At 41.9% G+C, this 18803-nt stretch overlaps 2 protein-coding genes across 10 annotated transcripts in view; both read left to right on the forward strand.

Annotated features, from left to right (window-relative positions):
* The window catches only part of THRB (thyroid hormone receptor beta), a 407560-nt gene that overhangs the window by 115999 nt on the left and 272758 nt on the right, over window positions 1–18803 (forward strand). The window lies entirely within an intron of this gene.
* LOC136176393 (uncharacterized) lies at window positions 716–1315 on the forward strand. The gene has a single exon (XM_065946542.1). The coding sequence runs from the start codon at window positions 716–718 to the stop codon at window positions 1313–1315; it is 600 nt and encodes a 199-aa protein (XP_065802614.1).

The raw sequence follows: 18803 nt of genomic DNA on the forward strand, positions 1-18803 counted from the left end.
TAAGAATTTGCCTGCAATGCAGGAGACCCCGGTTCAATTCCTGGGTCAGGAAGTTCTCCTGGAGAAGAAAGGGATTGGTTACCCACTCCAGTGTTCTTGGGCTTCCCTGGTGGCTCAGATGGTAAAGAGTCCGCCTGCAATGAGGGAGACCTGGGTTCGATCCCTGGGTTGGGAAGATCCCCTGGAGGAGGGCATGGTAACCCACTCCAGTATTCTTGCCTGGAGAATCCCCATGGACAGAGGAGCCAGGCAGGCTACAGTCACAAAGAACTGGACATGACTAAGCAACTAAGCCCATAGCTGATTCAGTTTGTTATATGGCAGAAACATACAACACTGTAAAGCAATCATATGCCAACTAAAAAAAGACCAAAAAATGAAAAAAGTTGACTATATCAAACACTGAGTTTGTCAGAGTCCTCTGGACTTGGGTAGGAATTGCATCTTTCAGAATTAATTAAGGATAATACAACATTCAAGGGGTCCCTTTAAATATAGTCAAATTTTTTTCAGTTTTCAAAAGAAAAAAGAAAAAGAAAAACATAGTAAGAAATCACTGTTCATTATGAGATGATGACTTTGGATCGTAAACAATTATGCCACAGTTATGGGCTGATGACCTTATTCAAGAACAGTAGACCAAAAACAGCCCAACTCCAAGGAGAGAGAGACCTCTCTCCCCAAGTTTGTCAAAGCTGACCTACAGTTATTCCTTATGACTCTTGACCACAGCGTGCCACTGTTTTCTAAAACAGTGGTTAAACCCTCCCCACGGGAAAGCCAGAGTCTCCGGGTCTTCATCTTCCCGTGGCTGGGATGCACTGTGGTAGTGGACACGCAGCCTGGACAGGACCTCCGTCAGCCCCCAGTGGAGCTTCCCGAGGCCCAGCAGCTCTGCCCACTCGGCGCCCCGCCCCACGTCTCGAGGCCCTGCCCCGCATCTCACGGGCCTGCCTCGTGTCCCGTGGGCTCCGCCCCACATCTCACAGGCCCCGCCCTGCGTCTCACAGGCCCCGCCCCATGTATCACGGGCCCCGCCCCATATCTCACAGGCCCCGCCCCACATCTCACGGGCCCCGCCCCCACATCTCACAGGCCCTGCCTCGCGTCTCGCAGGCCCCGCCCAACTGGCACACACCTGAGCTCCGTACACCTGAGCCCCATGCGGGGCGCCCGGCCCTCCTCCTGCCGCGGACACGGGCTGGGGACCAGCCCTGGACGGGCTCAGCGCGGCTCCCCGCCTGCTGAGGCATGTGGTCTGCAGGGCTCTCAACCTGCCAGAGTTGTCCCGGCTGGCCCAGAGCCCAGGCTCTGAGCGTTTCACGCTAAAATTGGAGAATCGGGGCCAATATTCTTCCTGGGATTGTCTTAACTCCAAGCGTTTAAAAATAATGCATGTATACATTACATATATATTCAGGGAGAGGCTCGGGAAGCAGCTGGGCTGCCGAGAGGCTGAATGGAAACACAGCAGCTGTGAGGGTCTTAAGCCCTGGCTGGCTGTGTACCCCGCGATTTCTTTCAACTCTAGGCCTGGGGAATCGGGGCCATTAAACAGAGCTAATAAACGTCAGGATTCCCTGGTGGCTCACACAGTTATGTGTCTGCCTGCAATGCGGGAGACCTGGGTTCAAACCCTGGGTCAGGAAGATCCCCTGGGGAAAGAAATGGCAACCCACTCCAGTGGTCTTGCCTGGAAAATTCCATGGACGGAGGAGCCTGGTGGGCTACAGTCCATGGGGTCGCAGAGTCAGACACGACTGAGCAACTTCGATCATCAAATGTCAAGCTCTCTGATTTCTTGGGAGACAACAAGGGTAGAGTTGATTGTTAAGCGGTTTGCAAGTGGACAGTACTGCAAAAATGCTTATAATAATAAAAGGCTAAGGATAGCACTTTCCCAGGTTCTGGAACTTCGGTAATGGGGAGCACAGCCTGTACACGACCCGACATGTCGATTGGGGAGCTCGTGATGTGTCCAGCAGAGTCAGTGTGCTCTTGTATGTGTGATAACTCTTCTGCTGATCAACATGATAAGTCTCACTGGACAACTGCTTTAAGAAAAGCAAAGCAAGCCTGGGAATATTCTAAAGCCATATATGCATGAGTGGGCTTCCCAGGTGGTTCATTGGTAAAGAATCCACCTACCAGTTCAGGAGATGCAGGAGACACGTGTTTGACCTCTGGGTTGGTAAGATCCCATGGAGGAGGAAATGGCAACCCACTGCAGTATTCTTGCCTGGAGAATCCCATGGACAGAGGAGCCTGGCAGGCTACAACCCACGGGGTCACAAAAGTCGGACATGACTTAATAACTGAACACCAACAACATATACGCCTAAAATAGGTTTCCACTGGAGACTAGGGAGAGTGTCTCATGCATCTTGGTATCTCTGTGGCATCTTATGATTATAAAAGTGACTGGCATTCTGCCTGGTACATAGTAACTGACCAAGAAATGATCCGTTCTCACTCCTCCCCCTAGCATTTTGTCTTCAGTGGGAAATGGTTGGTTGGGGGGTTCTTGGGGACCTTTGAGGGCCAAGAGTTCACAGCCTAAAGAAAATCAGTTGGTTTAGTGGAGAAATGCAGCCTAGGGATATCTCTAGCTCATCCCTCCTACCAGGTTGTCGCCTCTCTGGCATAGCTACAAAGACATTTTGGAACTGTCACTGGTTATGTTTCATTCAGTGAGAGCCGCAAAAGTAAGTGCCGATGCAACTGCATCTCTTATGGACCCTCCAGGATGGTGATCCCCTTTAGTAAGTGCCGCTGAATGGATTTCTACTTGTTGAGTATCGCTTATTGCTGTGGCTATTTGTATAAACACCACCAAAAGCCTTTAATCTTCTCTCTGTTGAGTGTATCTTTGGGGTCGTTTTGGTTGTTAAAGCCCACCTTCGGCAGAGAGTAGAGCGAGTCAGGAAAAGGGAATCTATGCGTAGAAAACACCTGAACAAACCCTGGCCCCTGAGATACAACTTGCATTCCACTAGAGAACCGCAGAGCAGAGACAAGCACAAATCTGGCTGAGAACCTAAAAGGCAAGTTTCAGCATGAGTGAATTTTTAACAGCCTCCAAGAAGGGGGATAAAGTGAAATTCTGACAACCTTAACTACCCTGCTTTCTTAAAGCCCCGGTCTAACAATAAAAAAAAAAAAAAGAAAGAAATGTCAATAGTCACGTATTATTTTTTCTAACAATAGCTGATAATTTCTCCTCCGTAGGAGCGCTTGCCGTTGTATAGTTTCAACTCTGCATTTTGACTGGCTGCCCAAGGACAGCAATTACTTAAGCCCTTGACCTGCAGTTGGGCAGCAAAGCCAGAACCTGTTCGGCACTGCTGGCTCCTCTGGGCCTTGGCTCTTGGGGACTTCAGTCAGGCAAATGAGTCCTGTGATCGGCGCGTCTTCCTTAGTGCTTCTTAAACCACTCTGATTACCTGGATTCATCTCTATGACTTGGAAACACGCTAATGGGCATGTCTCCTGAAAAAGAAAGCCCAACCTCTTTCTATGTGTCCAGGAAACGTCTTCTTACATCCAGAAGTGATGGAATAACCGAGGAGTAAGTGAAGCCCTAAGTATACAGTACTGATAATTAAGACGCCGTTTAGTACTTCATAAATGTTTATGGAATTTCTTCCTGTGAAATAAGGCAGGCAGTTGTTAGCAACTCTCAGATACTTCATACTTTAATAAATGTAATTAGAGGCATGGCCAGTGTCCTGTGGAAGGACAAAGGAGAGGGAGGTTTTCATTTCAGTTGATGACACAGGAACAACTTCTTGAAGTCAATAATAATGATGATGATAAGATCAGTGGGGATCAATGGGAATGATAGCTTCTATGGATGCATATTGAGAGTTGTGTTTAGTGCTTTCTCATTTTAAAACTCAATTTGTCCTGTCCACAGTCCTTCAATATAGATACTGTACCATCATCCTCTCTGCATACAGAAGAGGAAGGTGAGGCTACCAGAAACGTTAAGCAATTTCCCTAACAGTTGATGATGAGAAAGTCGTGGCCCTGGAATTTGAATCCAGCTTGTATGAAGCCAAAGTCTGGTATCTTATCACAAAACCATTTGATCTCCCCTTTGATACTGACCTGGACGTAAACTTGGCAGAGAGGAGCATTCAAACTGAAGGAACTATTTTTTCAAAGAGAGGATAATAGTTTGAGTTTGGGAGGAGATGCAGGAGGTATTGGGTTTCCCAGGTGACTCAGTGATCAAGAATCCGCCTGCCAATGCAGGATACTCAGGTTCGATCCCTGGGTCAGGACGGTTCCCTGGAGAAGGAAAGGGCAGCAACTCCAGTATTCTTGCCTGGGAAATCCCGGCAAGAGGGATTTGGAGCCTGGCAGTCTGCAGTTCGCGGGGTCTCAGAGTCAGACATGACTAAGCAACTGAGCACGCAGGAAGTTTGACCGAATGTGCGGTACGGAAGTTGGGCATGGTTTGGAGGGTAAATCTGCAAAATTAGATTACAGTCTCTTTGTAGCTGGCCTTAGGTACTGAGTTAGGGTTTTGTTCTGTGTGAAATGGGGAACCGAAGAGGTTTGTGAGCAGGGGCGTGGTCAGAGCTGCGCTTTACCAGTGACTCTGATGGGGAGGCGGATGGGTGCACGGAGACCCTGCGGGTGGTACACTCGGAGAGGGAAGCGAGGGGCGCCGAGGACGCGGCCGGGATGGGAACGGCGCCGGTAGAAGGAAACGGAAGGAGAGCCTTCCTGGAGGAGGGAAGGGAGGACTGGTCATTGCATCAGCGCAGGCTTTGCGGTTATGTTGCTGAGGCCGGGGGATGACGATAAAGCTGGGTGCGGAGAGACCGCGCGTGCAGCTTCAGGCCGTGAACACAGAGGTCTGGGCCTCGGGAGAAGCTCTGTCTAGAAATCTCAGGAACCTCCACCTGGAGAGATCGATGGACCCTGGAGTTCGGATGGCGTGGGTTTGAGGTTATTGAAAATAAAAAGGCATCCAAGCTATGAAGTCTGAAAGTAGACATTTAAAGAGAGGGGACAAGAAGATGATTTTTTAAAAGTCATATGGTACATCAAATGAACTGCAGCCGTGCCCACAGGCTGTACCAGAAGTATGTGGCCTTTCAACTGCAGGATGAGAATTAATGTTTAAGGCTGTGTACAGTGTTTCAGGGGAAGGGCAGAGTTGACACACGATTTGTCTCAGATCTTTCCGAAGCCCGGTAGGTGATTTCCACGTGGGAGCTCAGCCCGACTTCCACGGCCTCGATGAACTCGGGAAGCCAATTTTCTCTGTTTGTCTGTTACTTGGTTCATACATCTTTCTGTTAAACCATCATAGTCTGTTATTTAGTTCCAACTTGCTTAAAGTGTGGGTTATAACTTTTATTCTAATATAGTTATAGTTGCAAGATTCATTTTTACTATGTATAGGTCAAAATCCTAAGGATTTAAAGGCAGGTTATGCTGGATGTAAAAGTAGGAAGCAATTCCCAATATTTAGAGTGTGGCAACACCTCTGGCCCCTCCAGTGCACACGAATGAGTGTGTGTGTGTGTGTGTGTGTGTGTGTGTGTGTGTGTGTGTAAATGTGTGCATGTGCAAACTGTAGTGCATTTGATTGTTTTCTGGGAATTCTTTAATAATATGTGTGCTCCCCTAGATACAACTGGGAATGTCAAAACCAAGACTAAATAGAAATTTCTGTTGCAGAAAATATCAACTTATTTGATTCTTCCAAATAGCATGCTGGTGGTCAACCATCTTTTTCTGACTATTAATAAAAATTCAGCATTTCAAATTATCACTCTCCAACACATGAGGCCCCATCTTTAGGACATCTGTAAGAAATCATTTATGATAAAATTCTTATTAGACCATAAAATTCTTATTGGACCTTAGAAATGACAATCAGGGTGTGTCATTTTTCTTGCAAAAGATTACTCTCCCCTAGCCTTTCAGAAAACAATTGTGCCTTTACTTGCATTCTAGTTTGATAAAGGTGTTACATTCATGTAGTACACAAATCATAAAATGAGTGGCTGATGACTTTTTACCATGTATATACCAGCCAGATCACCCCCGCCCATGCATTCCTTAAAGATAACCTCTGTTCTGACCCCTATGTCACTGACCAGGGAGGCATGCGTTTTAGGTGCAAAGCTTACATATCGATGAATTCTGGAATGTGTTTTTTGGCATGTGCTAAAGTACTAGGAAATACTCTTAACTTCTTTCCAGAGGTCACTGTATAAGAGGAACCCTTTCTAGTCGAGTGACTAATCCTCAGGCTTCTGCAATCCGCAGTGGCACACTCTCATCATACCAAGGGTGGAAGTTATACTAAGGGTGAATAACTGTAGGGATTTCTGCCCTCTAAGCAACGTCGTAGGTTTTCACCATTTTCACAGAATCGAATCTCTCCAAAATTTTCCCTTCCTCTCACCATCTTGCACCCCCAAGGTTTCTAGTGGATGTTGTTTTCTCCCTTTTCTTTTAATTGATGAATAGTTGATTTATAATGTTGTGTTACCTTCTGCTACACAGCAGTGATTCAGCTATACATGTCTATTTCTGTTATTCTGAATTCTCTTCCTTTATGGCTTATCATAGACTATTGAATGTTGTTCTCTGCGCTGTGCAGCCGGACCTTGTTGTTTATCCAGTCTGTACATGAAAGCTAACTTATGCTGACCCCAACCTCCCACCCCATCCCTCCCCAACCCCCTCCCTCCCGACCACCACAAGTCTACTCTCTAAGCCTATGATTCTGTTTCTGTCTCATAGGTAGGTTCATTTGTATCATATTTTAGAGTCCATATGTAACTGATATCATCTGGCGTTTGTCTTTCTCTGTCTGACTTCCTTCACTTAGTATGATCATCTCTAGGCCCATCCCTGTTGCTGCAAATGACCTTGTTTTATTCTTTTCAATGGCTGAGTAATATTCCTTTGTGTGAATGTACCACACCTTCTTATCCTTTCATCTGTCAATGAATAGTTAGGTTGTTGTCATGTCTTGGTTATTGTGAATAATGTTGCTATGATTGTTGGGGTGCATGTATCTTTCTGAATTACAGTTTTGTCTGCGTATATGCCCAGAAATAGGGTCACTGAATCATATGGTAGTTCTACTTTTAGTTTTCTAAAAAGCCTCCATACTGTTTTCCACAGTGGTTGCACCAACTTACATTCTCTAGTGGGAGTTTTCCAATTGAGATTTCCTTATAATTATATTAATCAGTTTATATTATATGAATCAATGTGACAGTGCTCAGTCGCTCAGTCATGTCCAACTCTGGGACCCCATGCACCATAGCCCACCAGGCTCCTCTGTCCACGCGATTCTCCAGGCAAGAATACTGGAATGGGCTGCTGTTCCCTCCTCCGGGGGATTTTCCCGACTCAGGGATCAAATTTGGGTCTCTTGTGTCTCTTGCATTGACGGGTGAATTCTTTATCACTGCACCACATGTGAAGGCCATTTATATAAATAATACCTTGTAATATTTCATATTCTCCCAATCATTCTTATGTCCAACTCCAGAAGTTCTCAAAGTTGTTACAGTTTACAACACATAAGAATACAGAACTTGATCAGTGATCAGATAAAATCATCCCTCTCTTTGAACAATTCAGGGAAGCCGAAAACAACACAGAATGGTCTTGTTTTCTTTCTGCTCTGTTACGGCTCCTTCCGTAGGGTTGTTCTGTGATTGTGTCGTAAGTCCAAACTTGCCCCTGTCTAGAAACCAAAATTAAAAGTTCAGAGGCTCATTTATTCAACAAAATCTGATGAATGAAAAGATGATTAGTGATCACATATTAAGGTGGCAAGACTTGGTGTGGCCCAGATTGCTGTTGTTCCTGAGAGAACTTTCCACACTAAACCAACATCAGAGAGAGGCTAGTGGTAGCTCAGTAGAAATAGAGACCCAGAAAGATCTCTTTGGTTATGAATTTCAAAAATTCTTCCCTACTTGTTGAATGCTTGCCTTCTCAAACTGTTGTTTAGGAACTGGTAGTTCCATCAAGGGAAGATGCTCCAAGGTGAATTGGGTTCAAGAGATTCCTTTCAAAATCAAGAGAATCTTGTTTCCTCCACATTGTTCCTTTCTGTGAAAAACCGATGACAATGTGACTGAATTTTCCAGGCAAATTATCTAGCACCTTTAATGGGAAAAAATTGTGTGTTTGCATGAGTATACAAACACGCATAAGAATGCTTGTGAGAAGAACTATTTACTCTACACTTATAATAGACCTGAATTGAGTTGGCAAGAAAGAATTGTGTTAATATGAGGGTTTGTTAAAGTTTCTATTGTAGTTCTAGTGACAAGATATTAAGAAACTGACATCACCAACTTGATGGACGTGAGTTTGAGCAAGCTCCAGGAGTTGGTGATGGACAGGGAAGCCTGGCGTGCTGCAGTCCATGGGATCTCAAAGAGTCAGACATGACTGAGGGACTAAACTGAACTGACTAAAGGAGAAATGTTCAAGATAAACTTGATCTCATGTCATCAACAATATTTTTATTCCATGTACCTAGTAAAAATGTAAGCAAATGCAAATGTTTAAAAGAAAAAAGTGAATAGTTTTGCTTTTTACTCTCTTCTATTCCCTCAGCCTCAATCCATAGATAATAATAGTGTCTTCCAGATATTGTTACTGCAACTATAGAGTGGATGGATGGAAGGGTGTATGGCTGGTTGGCTGGAGAGATAGATGGATGGCAGGGTGGATGGATGGATGAATGGATGGATGAAAGGATGGAAGGATGGATGGATGGATGGATGTGTGGATGGTTTGAAGGATGGGTGGCTATATAGACTGAAATACATACTTATTTCATTTCTAAGCCACCTACTTTGTTGAGGATTCGATGATGAGCAAAATAGATATGTGATCAATTTTCCTATAAATTATAGTCTAGCAGGGGAAAATAAATATTAATCACACATAGGTAAATGTATAATGCATGTTAAAGTATATAAATTAAATGCAACCAAAAAAGAACATGTGAGTTTCACTGTCACAAAGTGATGGTTGTACTGAAGTCTGAAGGAAGAATGGAAAGCTAAGTTGGATTAGAGGAGAATGTTCCAGAGAGGGACAAAGGTGTGTGCAGGTCTGTGTGTGTGCTGGAAGGACCATAGCCTGTCCCAGGTGCCCAGAGTGGCTAAAGTGCAGACTGAGCAAAAGTGAGGAGAAGCACCTAACTGGACCCCAGGTAGGAGGCTCCTGCAGAGTCTAAGGGAAGGAACAAAGGCATCTGGGACCAGCACGTGGTTGAAGAAAAATGGAGACGTTTCATTGTATTTTGGAAAATAAGTTCCACATGATTTAGCGATGCATTGGATATCAGTGGTGAGGAAGGAAGAAACAGATGCTCTTTGTTGGTTTATATATGTGAAATTATCCTGCCTTCATTGTTCCGACTTTGCGTTTTTTCTCTTAATAATGTTTTGAGGATACCACGTCCACCCCAATTTCAATAACATCTTTTTAACAGTCTTACTACATTTCATGATACAGGTGTGTCATAATTATTTTCACAAGTAACTCATTCATAAATAGATTGTTTTTTGCTTTAATTTGGGGGAGAGGTATTTCAAACAATATACAATTTAAAATGACACACTCATACTCCATGCTTCCCTCATAGCTCAGTTGATAAGAATCTGCCTGCAATGCAGGAAACCCAGGTTTACTTCCTGGGTCAGGAAGATCTCCTGGAGAAGGAAACAGCAACCCACTCCAGTACTCTTGCCTGGAGAATCCCATGGACAGAGGAGCCTGGCGGTCTACAGTCCATGGGGTTACAAGAGTCAGACATGACTTAGCGACTAAACCACCACCACTTATACTGTATATTTGTGTTTGCAGACTTAGACAAATATAGCATACTAAATTTCCACCAAGCCTTCCCTAGTAGCTCAGTAGTAAAGAACTCACCTGCCAATGCAGGAGACATAAGAATGTGGGTTTGATCCCTGGGTTTGGAAGATCCCCTGGAGAAGGAAATGACAACCCACTCCAGTATTCTTGCCTGGGAAATCCCAAAGACAGAGAAGTCTGGTAGGCTACAGTCCATGGGGTTGCAAAAGAGTCAAACATGACTTAATGACTAAACAGTAACAATGGTAAATTCTCACCAAGGTAATTGCTGGGTTAAAACATGGTACACTTAATATTTAATTGATATTTTTAATTGCTCAAAAATAAGTTTACAACATTTTATACTATCACCAATAATTTGTGAGACTTCTTGCTTCCTCATACCATCAACAACTTTCACAAAGTTTCAAATTTTTGCCAGTCTGATCAGTACTAAGTCTTTGTGTGATTTGTTTTCCTTTAAAATAAATTCAAGTGTATGTGCATGTGTGTATTTATATTATTGGCCATTAGTACTCATTTTTAGTGTGACCAGCTTGTTCATAATATTCATAAAAGTGAAAGTCGCTCAGTAATATCTGACTCTTTGCGACCCCATGGACTATACAGTCCATGGAATTCTCCAGGCCAGAATACTGAAGTGGGTAGCCTTTTCCTTCTCCAGGGGATCTTCCCAACCTAGGGATTGAACCACGTCTCCCACATTGCAGGCAGATTCTTTACCAGCTGAGCCACAAGGGAAGCCCAATAATACTGGAGTGGGTAAGTCTATCCCTTCTCCAGCATATCTTCCTGACCCAGGAATTGAACTGGGGTCACCTGCATTGCAGGCAGATTCTTTACCAACTGAGCTATCAGGGAAGCCCATGGTATTCATGAATTTGTCTAATGATTTTTTCTTTAAAAAAAAAAAAAAGATTTTTATTAAGGACATAAATTTTTTGTCTAGCAAAAAGATTAAAATATATGAGGCTATATAATCAAAACCATAGTTACCATAGATACCAAAAAGACATTTAAAAAACTCGTCAGCTATTTCCCCCTATTTCATAGTTCTCCATGACTGGTCTTCTGATCTTTATTTTGTTTGCTGAGCTCAGTCATTTCTCTTTTCTCCATATTCCTCTATCCTTGCATCTCATCTTTGCTCCATTCTAGGATCAATCTCATCACTTTTTAAGTCTTACATGCAAGGCTTTTGTTGTGGAATTTTTCTTCTGTTTCTCAAGGCTTTTTTCCTGGAATGTATTTTTTGTCAATCTTTGTTTGATATCCTTCTCTCCCTCCTTCTTTCCTTCCCTCCTGCATTTCTTCTATTTTTTTTTCATGGTTGCTATGCCATTGGTTTTTATCTTTCTTATATTCACGTGGGGCATGCTAACTAAATATTGTGTCCATGAACCATACTTCTCATCCCGTCTTCTCTGAGATCTGTTTATATTCTCTTAGAGATGTTTGAAGACTGGATATTACTATGATTTTACTTTTGCTTGAAGGCAGAGTAAGGGATTCAACTGGGAGACATGAACAGTAACAGTTAATGAATTTGGGCTCCACTTTTTGTTCTGCAGCTTTATTTAGCATTTAATGCTGCTATTATTTTTAAAGAAGGGACATAATTTGGTTCAGTCGGTGGGAACCCTTCGGTGCAGACTTTGCTCTAATTTGGAAAGAGTTTTTCAGAGCTTTTGATTTTGACAGAGACAGTCCCATGCACTTACTTGCCCACCTTCAGCTCCTTCTTCCAAAGAGTCATTCCCACTTTGAGTCAGTATCATGGACCAAGACTTCTTCTCTTAAAGCTTCTTCTGCAAAAATATTGTTCCTACATTGCCCAATGACTCTTTAGAGTGCTACTTTCTGAATTCTGGGACCTCAATGATAATTTCTCCCAAATTTGTGCAGCTCTGCTAGAACTGCTTTTCTCTCCTAGAATTGCTTTGGAGTTACAGGGTAATTACTCTTGGGTCTGTACATATTGTATCATTCTTTCCCTAAGCACCTTCCTTAAAGTGTTCTTCCGCTAGGTTGTATTTCTTTCTTAGTTTGAATGTTGTTTTTGATGTTTGAAATTTTTGTTCACTTTAATAAATGTGAAGGAAGGGAATTTTGGCTGTTTGACCATGACTACCTCTCTTAACCTTTGAGGGTCAACATTTTATCTGCAAAATGGGAACAAGTAGTTGCTACCCTTTCTGCTTTTTGGGGGGTCAAATTAGATAATCTATTGGAGTGCACTTTGTGATAAACAGACTAACATTACATCGCAAGGAACTGAAAAGGAAACACATTATGCCTAAAGTTAGAAGAAGGAAAGAAATAATAAAGATCAGAGTAAAATTAAATAAAATAGACAGCAGGAAAGCAATAGAAAATATTAACAAACCTACGAGATGCTTCTTTGAAAAGATTTTTTAAAAACTGGCAAAACTTTAGCTAGACTGAGAAAAAAAGAGGACTCAAATAAATAAAAATTATGAATGAAAGCAGAAACATTACCATAGCTTCTACAGAAACACAAAGGATCATAAGAGACTACTTTGAACAATTATAAGTAAAAAAAATAGTGGACACCTAGAAAAATGGATACATTCCTAAAGATATAACCTACCAAGACTAAATTATGAAGAAATAGAACATTCAAACAGACAGATTATGAGTAAGGAGACTCAGTTCAATAATAAAAAACTTCCCAACCAAGAAAATCACAAGACCAGATGGTTTCACTGGTGAAGCATTTAAAGAATTAATGCCAATCGTTTGTCATCTCATCCAAAACACTGAAGGGAAGGAAGACTCCCAAACTCACTTTACAAGGCAGACATTATCCAGATGCCAAAGCCAGATAAGAACACTGCAAGAGAAGAAAACCTCAGACCAGAATCCCTGACTCATATAGTTGAAAAATTCTCAGCAAAATATTAGGAAAGTGAATTCAAAAGCACAGTAAATGGATCATAGACCATAATAAGTGGGATTCATCCTAGAATGCAAGAATGGTTCAACATTGCCAAACTGGTGAATGTGATATACCATATTGATAGAATGAAAGGTAAATATTATACAATCATCTCAATAGATGCAGAAAAAGCATTTGACAAAATTCAGCATCTTTTCCTGATACAATAGCTCAACAAATGAGGTATAGAAGGAATTGAACACAATACAATAAAGGCCATATATGGCAGGCCCACGGCTGACATCATACTCAGTGAAGAGAAATGGAGAAATTTTCCTTTAAGACAAGGAACAGGCAAGGGTGTCCACTCTCACCACTCCTATTCAACATAGTACTGGAAGTTCTAGACAGAGTCATCAGGCAAGAAAAAGAAATAACAATCACTCAAATAGGAAAGAAAGAAGTAAAATATGGCCTTACATATAGAAAACCCTAAAGACTTCATTTAAAAATGGTTATAATTAATAAACAAACTCAGTAAAGTGATAACATACAAAATCACCACACAAAATCAATTACCTTTCTATACACTAACAACAAACTATCTGAGAAAGAAATAAAGAAAGCAATCCCATTCAAAATAGCATCAAAAATAATCAATACTTAGGAATAAATTTAACCAAGGAGATGAAAGATCTGTACACTGAAAATGATAAAGATACTGATGAAACAAATCTAAAATAAATGGGAGATAAATAAATGGAATGATAGTCTGTGTTCATAGATCAGAAGAATTAATATTGTTGACAGATCCATACTACCAAAAGCCATCTATAGATTCAATGCAATTCCTATCAAAATCTCTGTAACATTTTTCATAGAAGTAGAAGAAACAGTTCTAAAATTGGCATGAAATCCCAAGAGTCTAAATAGGGCAAGCAGTTGAGAAAGAAGAACAAAGCTGGAAGCATCACACTTCCTGATTTCAAACTATTCTATAAAGCTATAGTAATCAGAGCACTGTGGTATTAGCAAAACAAAAAAACCATGAGGGTCACTGGAACAGAATTGAAAGTTTAGAAATAAACCCACACATGTAAGGTCAACTAGCACTTGACTTCATTAAATGATTCTGGGAAAACTAGATATCTATATACTAAAGAATGAAACTATACCCTATCTTACACCATGTACAAAATCAACTAAAAATAGCTTAAAGACTTAAATGTAAGACCTGAAACCTTCCAAATCCTAGAAGAAGACATTGGGAAAAGACTCCTCAACATTAGGTCTTGATGATGATTTTTTGGGTATGACACCAAAAGCACAAACAACAGAAGCAAAAATAAATAAGAGGGACTATATCAAACTATTAATAAAGAGCTTCTCCATGGCAAAATAAGTGATCAACAAAATGAAAAGACAGTCTACGAAATGGGAGAAAATATTTGCAAATTTTACATCAGCTACAGGGTTCATATCCCAAATATACAAGAAATGCATACAACTCAAAAGAAAAAAAATGGAAAGAAATTTGAATTTAAAATGGTCAAAGGACCGGAATACATGATACTTTCATCATGCTTTGCTGTATTGCGCTTCACAAATACTGCTTGTTATTTTTTAGATTGAGTGTTTGTAGCAGGCCTGCATCGAGTAAGTCTACTGGCACCATTTTTCCAACAGCGTTACATTTTTTTCATTTGGCTGCACTGGGTTGAGTTGTGGCACATGGGTCTTTAGTTGCAGCATGTGAGATTTAGTTCCCTGACCAAGGATCAAACCCAAGCCTCCCGCACTGGGAGTACAGAGGCTTAGACACTGGACCACCAGGGAAGTTTTAGCATTACTTTTTAATTAACGTGTGCACATTGCTTTTCAGGTGTAATACTATTGCATACTTAATAGACTACAGTATAGTGTAAACATAATTGGGAAACCAAAACATTTGTATGACTCACTTTATTGTGATACCTGCTTTACTGTGGTTGTCTGGAACCGGACCCACAATATCTCCAAGGTATGTCTGTAGACATTTTTACAAAGAAAGTATACACATGGCCAACAGGTACATGAGAAGGTGCTCAGTGACTCTAATCATCAGGGAAATGCAAATCAAAGCCACAGAGAGATATCATTTCACATCTGTTATAAGGGTTATTATCAAGAAGACAAGACGTTAAATGCTGATGAAGATGTGGAGGAAAAAGGAACTCTCAGGCGCTGTTGGTGGGAATGTAAATTGTTGCAGTCGCTGTAGAAAACAGTCTGGAGCTTCCTCAAAATCTAAAAATAGAACTACCATATGATCCAGTAATTCCATTTCTGGGTGTATAGCTAAAGGAAATAAAATCACTATCTTGAAGAGATAGCCGCGCCCTTATGTTCATGGTTTACATTAGCTGAACGTGGAAACAGCCTCAGTGTCTATTGATGGATGGATGGATAAAGAAATGTGATATATAATTTGACCCCTCCCTAACTCTCTATCTCCTCCTACTCTTTTCCAGTTTCCTTGATTTCAATAAAACACGCACACACACACACACACACCGACATGTTATTCAACCATAAGAAAGGAGAAACTCCTTCCATTTGTGACATCATAGATGAACCCTGAGGGACTTGTGCTAAGTGAAATAAGTCAGAGAAAGATAAATACCGTATGACCCCACTTATATGTGGAATCTGAGAAAAACAAACTCGTAGAAACTAAGAATAGACAGATGGTTGCCAGGAGCAGGGGTTAAAGGAAGTGAGTGAAGGTGGTCAAAGCTTATAACCTTCCAGTTATGAGAAGTCATTGTGGGATCTAGTGTACAGTGTTGTGACTGTCGTTAATACTCTTTTGCATACTTGAAAATCGCTAAGAGTAGATCCTTAATGTTCTCACCACAGAAAAAGTAACCAGTGGAAGGATGGATGTGTTAACCGATCTCTAATCATTTCACTATATATATACTACATGCATATATATGGATCTTCCCTGGTGGCTCAGATAGTAAAGAATCTGCCTGCAATGCAGGAGACCTGGGTTTGATTCTTGGATTGGGAAGATCCCCTAGAGAAGGGAATGGCCACCCACTCCAATGTTCTTGCTTGGGAAATCCCAAGAACAGAGGAGCCTGGTGGGCTACGGTCCATGGGATCACAAAGAACTGAACACCACCAAACAACTAACACACGCACAGTGTGTATATATATATTTATAAATATATATATGTAATCATTTGTACACTCAAATTTACACAACGTCAATTATATCTCCATAAAGCTGGAAAATGTAGCAAAAAAAGAGATGTTTTGTGAGCTGTAAAGTTTTTAAAAGATGTAGTTATTCTTGCTATTATCTGCTTAGATAGGATACACAGAGACAAAAGTAAAAACGAGATGGTGTATTCTGAGCACCAAAGTGATACAATGTGTATTCATATTGTTAAGCATTTAGGCCTGGTGTTTAAAGTGAAATGGGCCCAAAAGGAGTAGGAATTCTGTGACGGACAGGAGCAGGGGTCCAAGTGAAGCAAGGGGGGATGGGAGCCCCCAGTATGTTTAGAGACCACTGAGGATCACGATTTCGTTGAAATCACAGGAAGCTGGAAAACAGGAAGAGGAGACAAACCCTGAGACTTAGGGAGGGGTCAAAAGCTGTAGACCTGACCCAGGAACAGGAAGTTAGTGTGAGTGTAGGATAAAGTCTGGGTGTGACTCTGGGGACCTTAGCAGGGAGCCCACACTCTGCTTAGGGGTGATTCTGTGGCCGTGGGCTGCAGGAAACAGCAAAACGCTGTGGATGAGGCCGTTCTGTAGGAGGGTGGATGTGTACCTAATGTTTACACCAGTGTAAACCTGCTGTCCCGGAGTGGTTGCCCCCACCAGCCCCCTTCCCTCCTAACGCTGCTTATGATGAAATGACAGTGTCAGCCCCAAATGAAAGCATCGTCAGGACCTTGACCGAGGCTCAGGAGACCAGCGGGTACATGAAGGAGCCAGTGGCAGGATATTAAAAAAGAAAAGAATTTATAGAATGTGATGCATTTGGGTAGGATGGAGGAATAGAAAGGAGACTGTGAGAGGTGGGTCCAGATTCTCTGCCAGGGAAACTGGGGTCATAGTGGCGACAGTGATTTTAAGAAACAGATAGACAGGAAATTAGAAATGCCATGGGTGAGGAGAACAAGCATCAGTTTGCTGTGGACTGTTGAGTGGTAGGAGTCAGCGAGGATGCAGGCTGATTTATCACTCCTGCATTGGGTGCCGAGGCGGAATAGTTATTCATCATATTTATAAGACGTTCACAGACTCTGCTCAGCCTTGTGGGGCCGAGTGGAGACGGTGTGAATTATGAAGTGTGTCCCAGAATCCTCATGCCAAATAGGGATCACCTGCTCATACTTTCTCCTCCTACACAGAACAAGTAAGCAAACACACAGATACCTTCTCTTATAGCTCAAAAATCTGTACACACCAGGGATCCAGGGTCAGGTGCTTCTCTCGGCTTTAGACTGGGTCTCTTTTCACGTCAGAAAACATTCTCAAGATTTTTGTCCCCTTGGACCTTCCAACTGAGAGCTCAGCGCCTGACAAATACAAGTTGACCATTCTTATTTCTCCGTTTGTGACTTTCTGTGACCTAATGGGCCACCTTGGTTCAATAAGTTGTAAGAAAAATAAATTACAGAATACTACCTATAGTTGTAACATATAGGGCGCAGTTGTGAAAATTTGCACACATGAATTGTATACATGAGCACATAAACATCTGTATAAATGTATATGTGGAATATATATACATGTATAGACGTACGCATCCAAGGCAGTGTTGTGCTTAAAATTCAGACATGGTAATGAGTTCTTGAGTTCAGCATTCTCAGTTCACCTATTTCCCACACCCATCACCTCCCTCGTGTCTCTCTGAAGCCCTTTTCAACTGTCTCCCTTGGAAAGAAGAAAGACGTGGTGTCCTAGGACCATTGTCACCCAGCCTTGAAGAGGTGACAGGCCATCAGGGCAGAAACTAGATTCCCAGTATTTTATAGACTGTTTGGCTTTATCTTCATTTATCTTTCCATTTTCTCACTTCTTAAGAACCAGCCTTTTCCTGATCACAAGGCTAAAAGGTGAACAGCATTGTCTCTTCTCAGATACAGTAGGCATCTCCCATTAAACATTTGTTTTCATTAAAAATAAATCAGAAACTACCTTTGGGTCTAAAACAAGTGCTTATTCACTGTGAGACTTTCAGATCCTAACAAGTGCATAGATGGCCATAATTTTACTATTATATTTTTACCATTTTACTATTATTTACTATTGGCTGTTACTATTTGGATAATTTTGTTACATTTATCCAAATATTTGCACAATCTTTTTTCTTTTTATCCATACAATCAGTCCTAAATCATCAGGGGTAATTTTACTTATTAAAACGTGGAGAGATTTAAGGGGATTGGTTCAAAATCTTCAAGAGATAGCAGGACTGAGGGGAAGCCACAATCCCCTTGCCCAATTCAGTCTGTGCCTCGTTCACACTGAGTTACTCTTGAGCTTGTGCTTCTGGGTGATAGAACTGGTTTAATTCAACCTTGTAAACAAAAGGAGGAAACTTGGTCTAATAATCAGCAAATAGGGGCATTAGGAGAGCATGTGAGCTTTTTCTTCACTTGCTTACTGGATCCCTGTATCTCTCAGTTTACACCCTTTCTTTGTGGGCATGAACAAGACACTTTTATAAATCACCATTAGCCTGTAATCTAGCTGACTTTGGAAAGTCCCGTATTTCATGGACTCATGAAATGTTGTAGCTCGAAAGAGCCCTCGAAGGCCTCCCTTCTCAGTTTACGGGCTGAGGGGGAATAGCGGGAGGTAAGAGATTGGCCCAAGATAATACAGCTCTTTAACAAGGAGCCAGGACTATCCGTTTTCAGCTATCAGATGGTGACACTCTCACCAATGAGCCACGCTCCGAGTCTCAGTCTGCGTGGGCTAGCGTCCATGCTACCCTCAGCCTCTCCGGCCC

Source organism: Muntiacus reevesi, chromosome 10 (assembly GCF_963930625.1).
Source record: "Muntiacus reevesi chromosome 10, mMunRee1.1, whole genome shotgun sequence".
In the NCBI taxonomy this organism is placed as follows: Eukaryota; Metazoa; Chordata; class Mammalia; order Artiodactyla; family Cervidae; genus Muntiacus; species Muntiacus reevesi.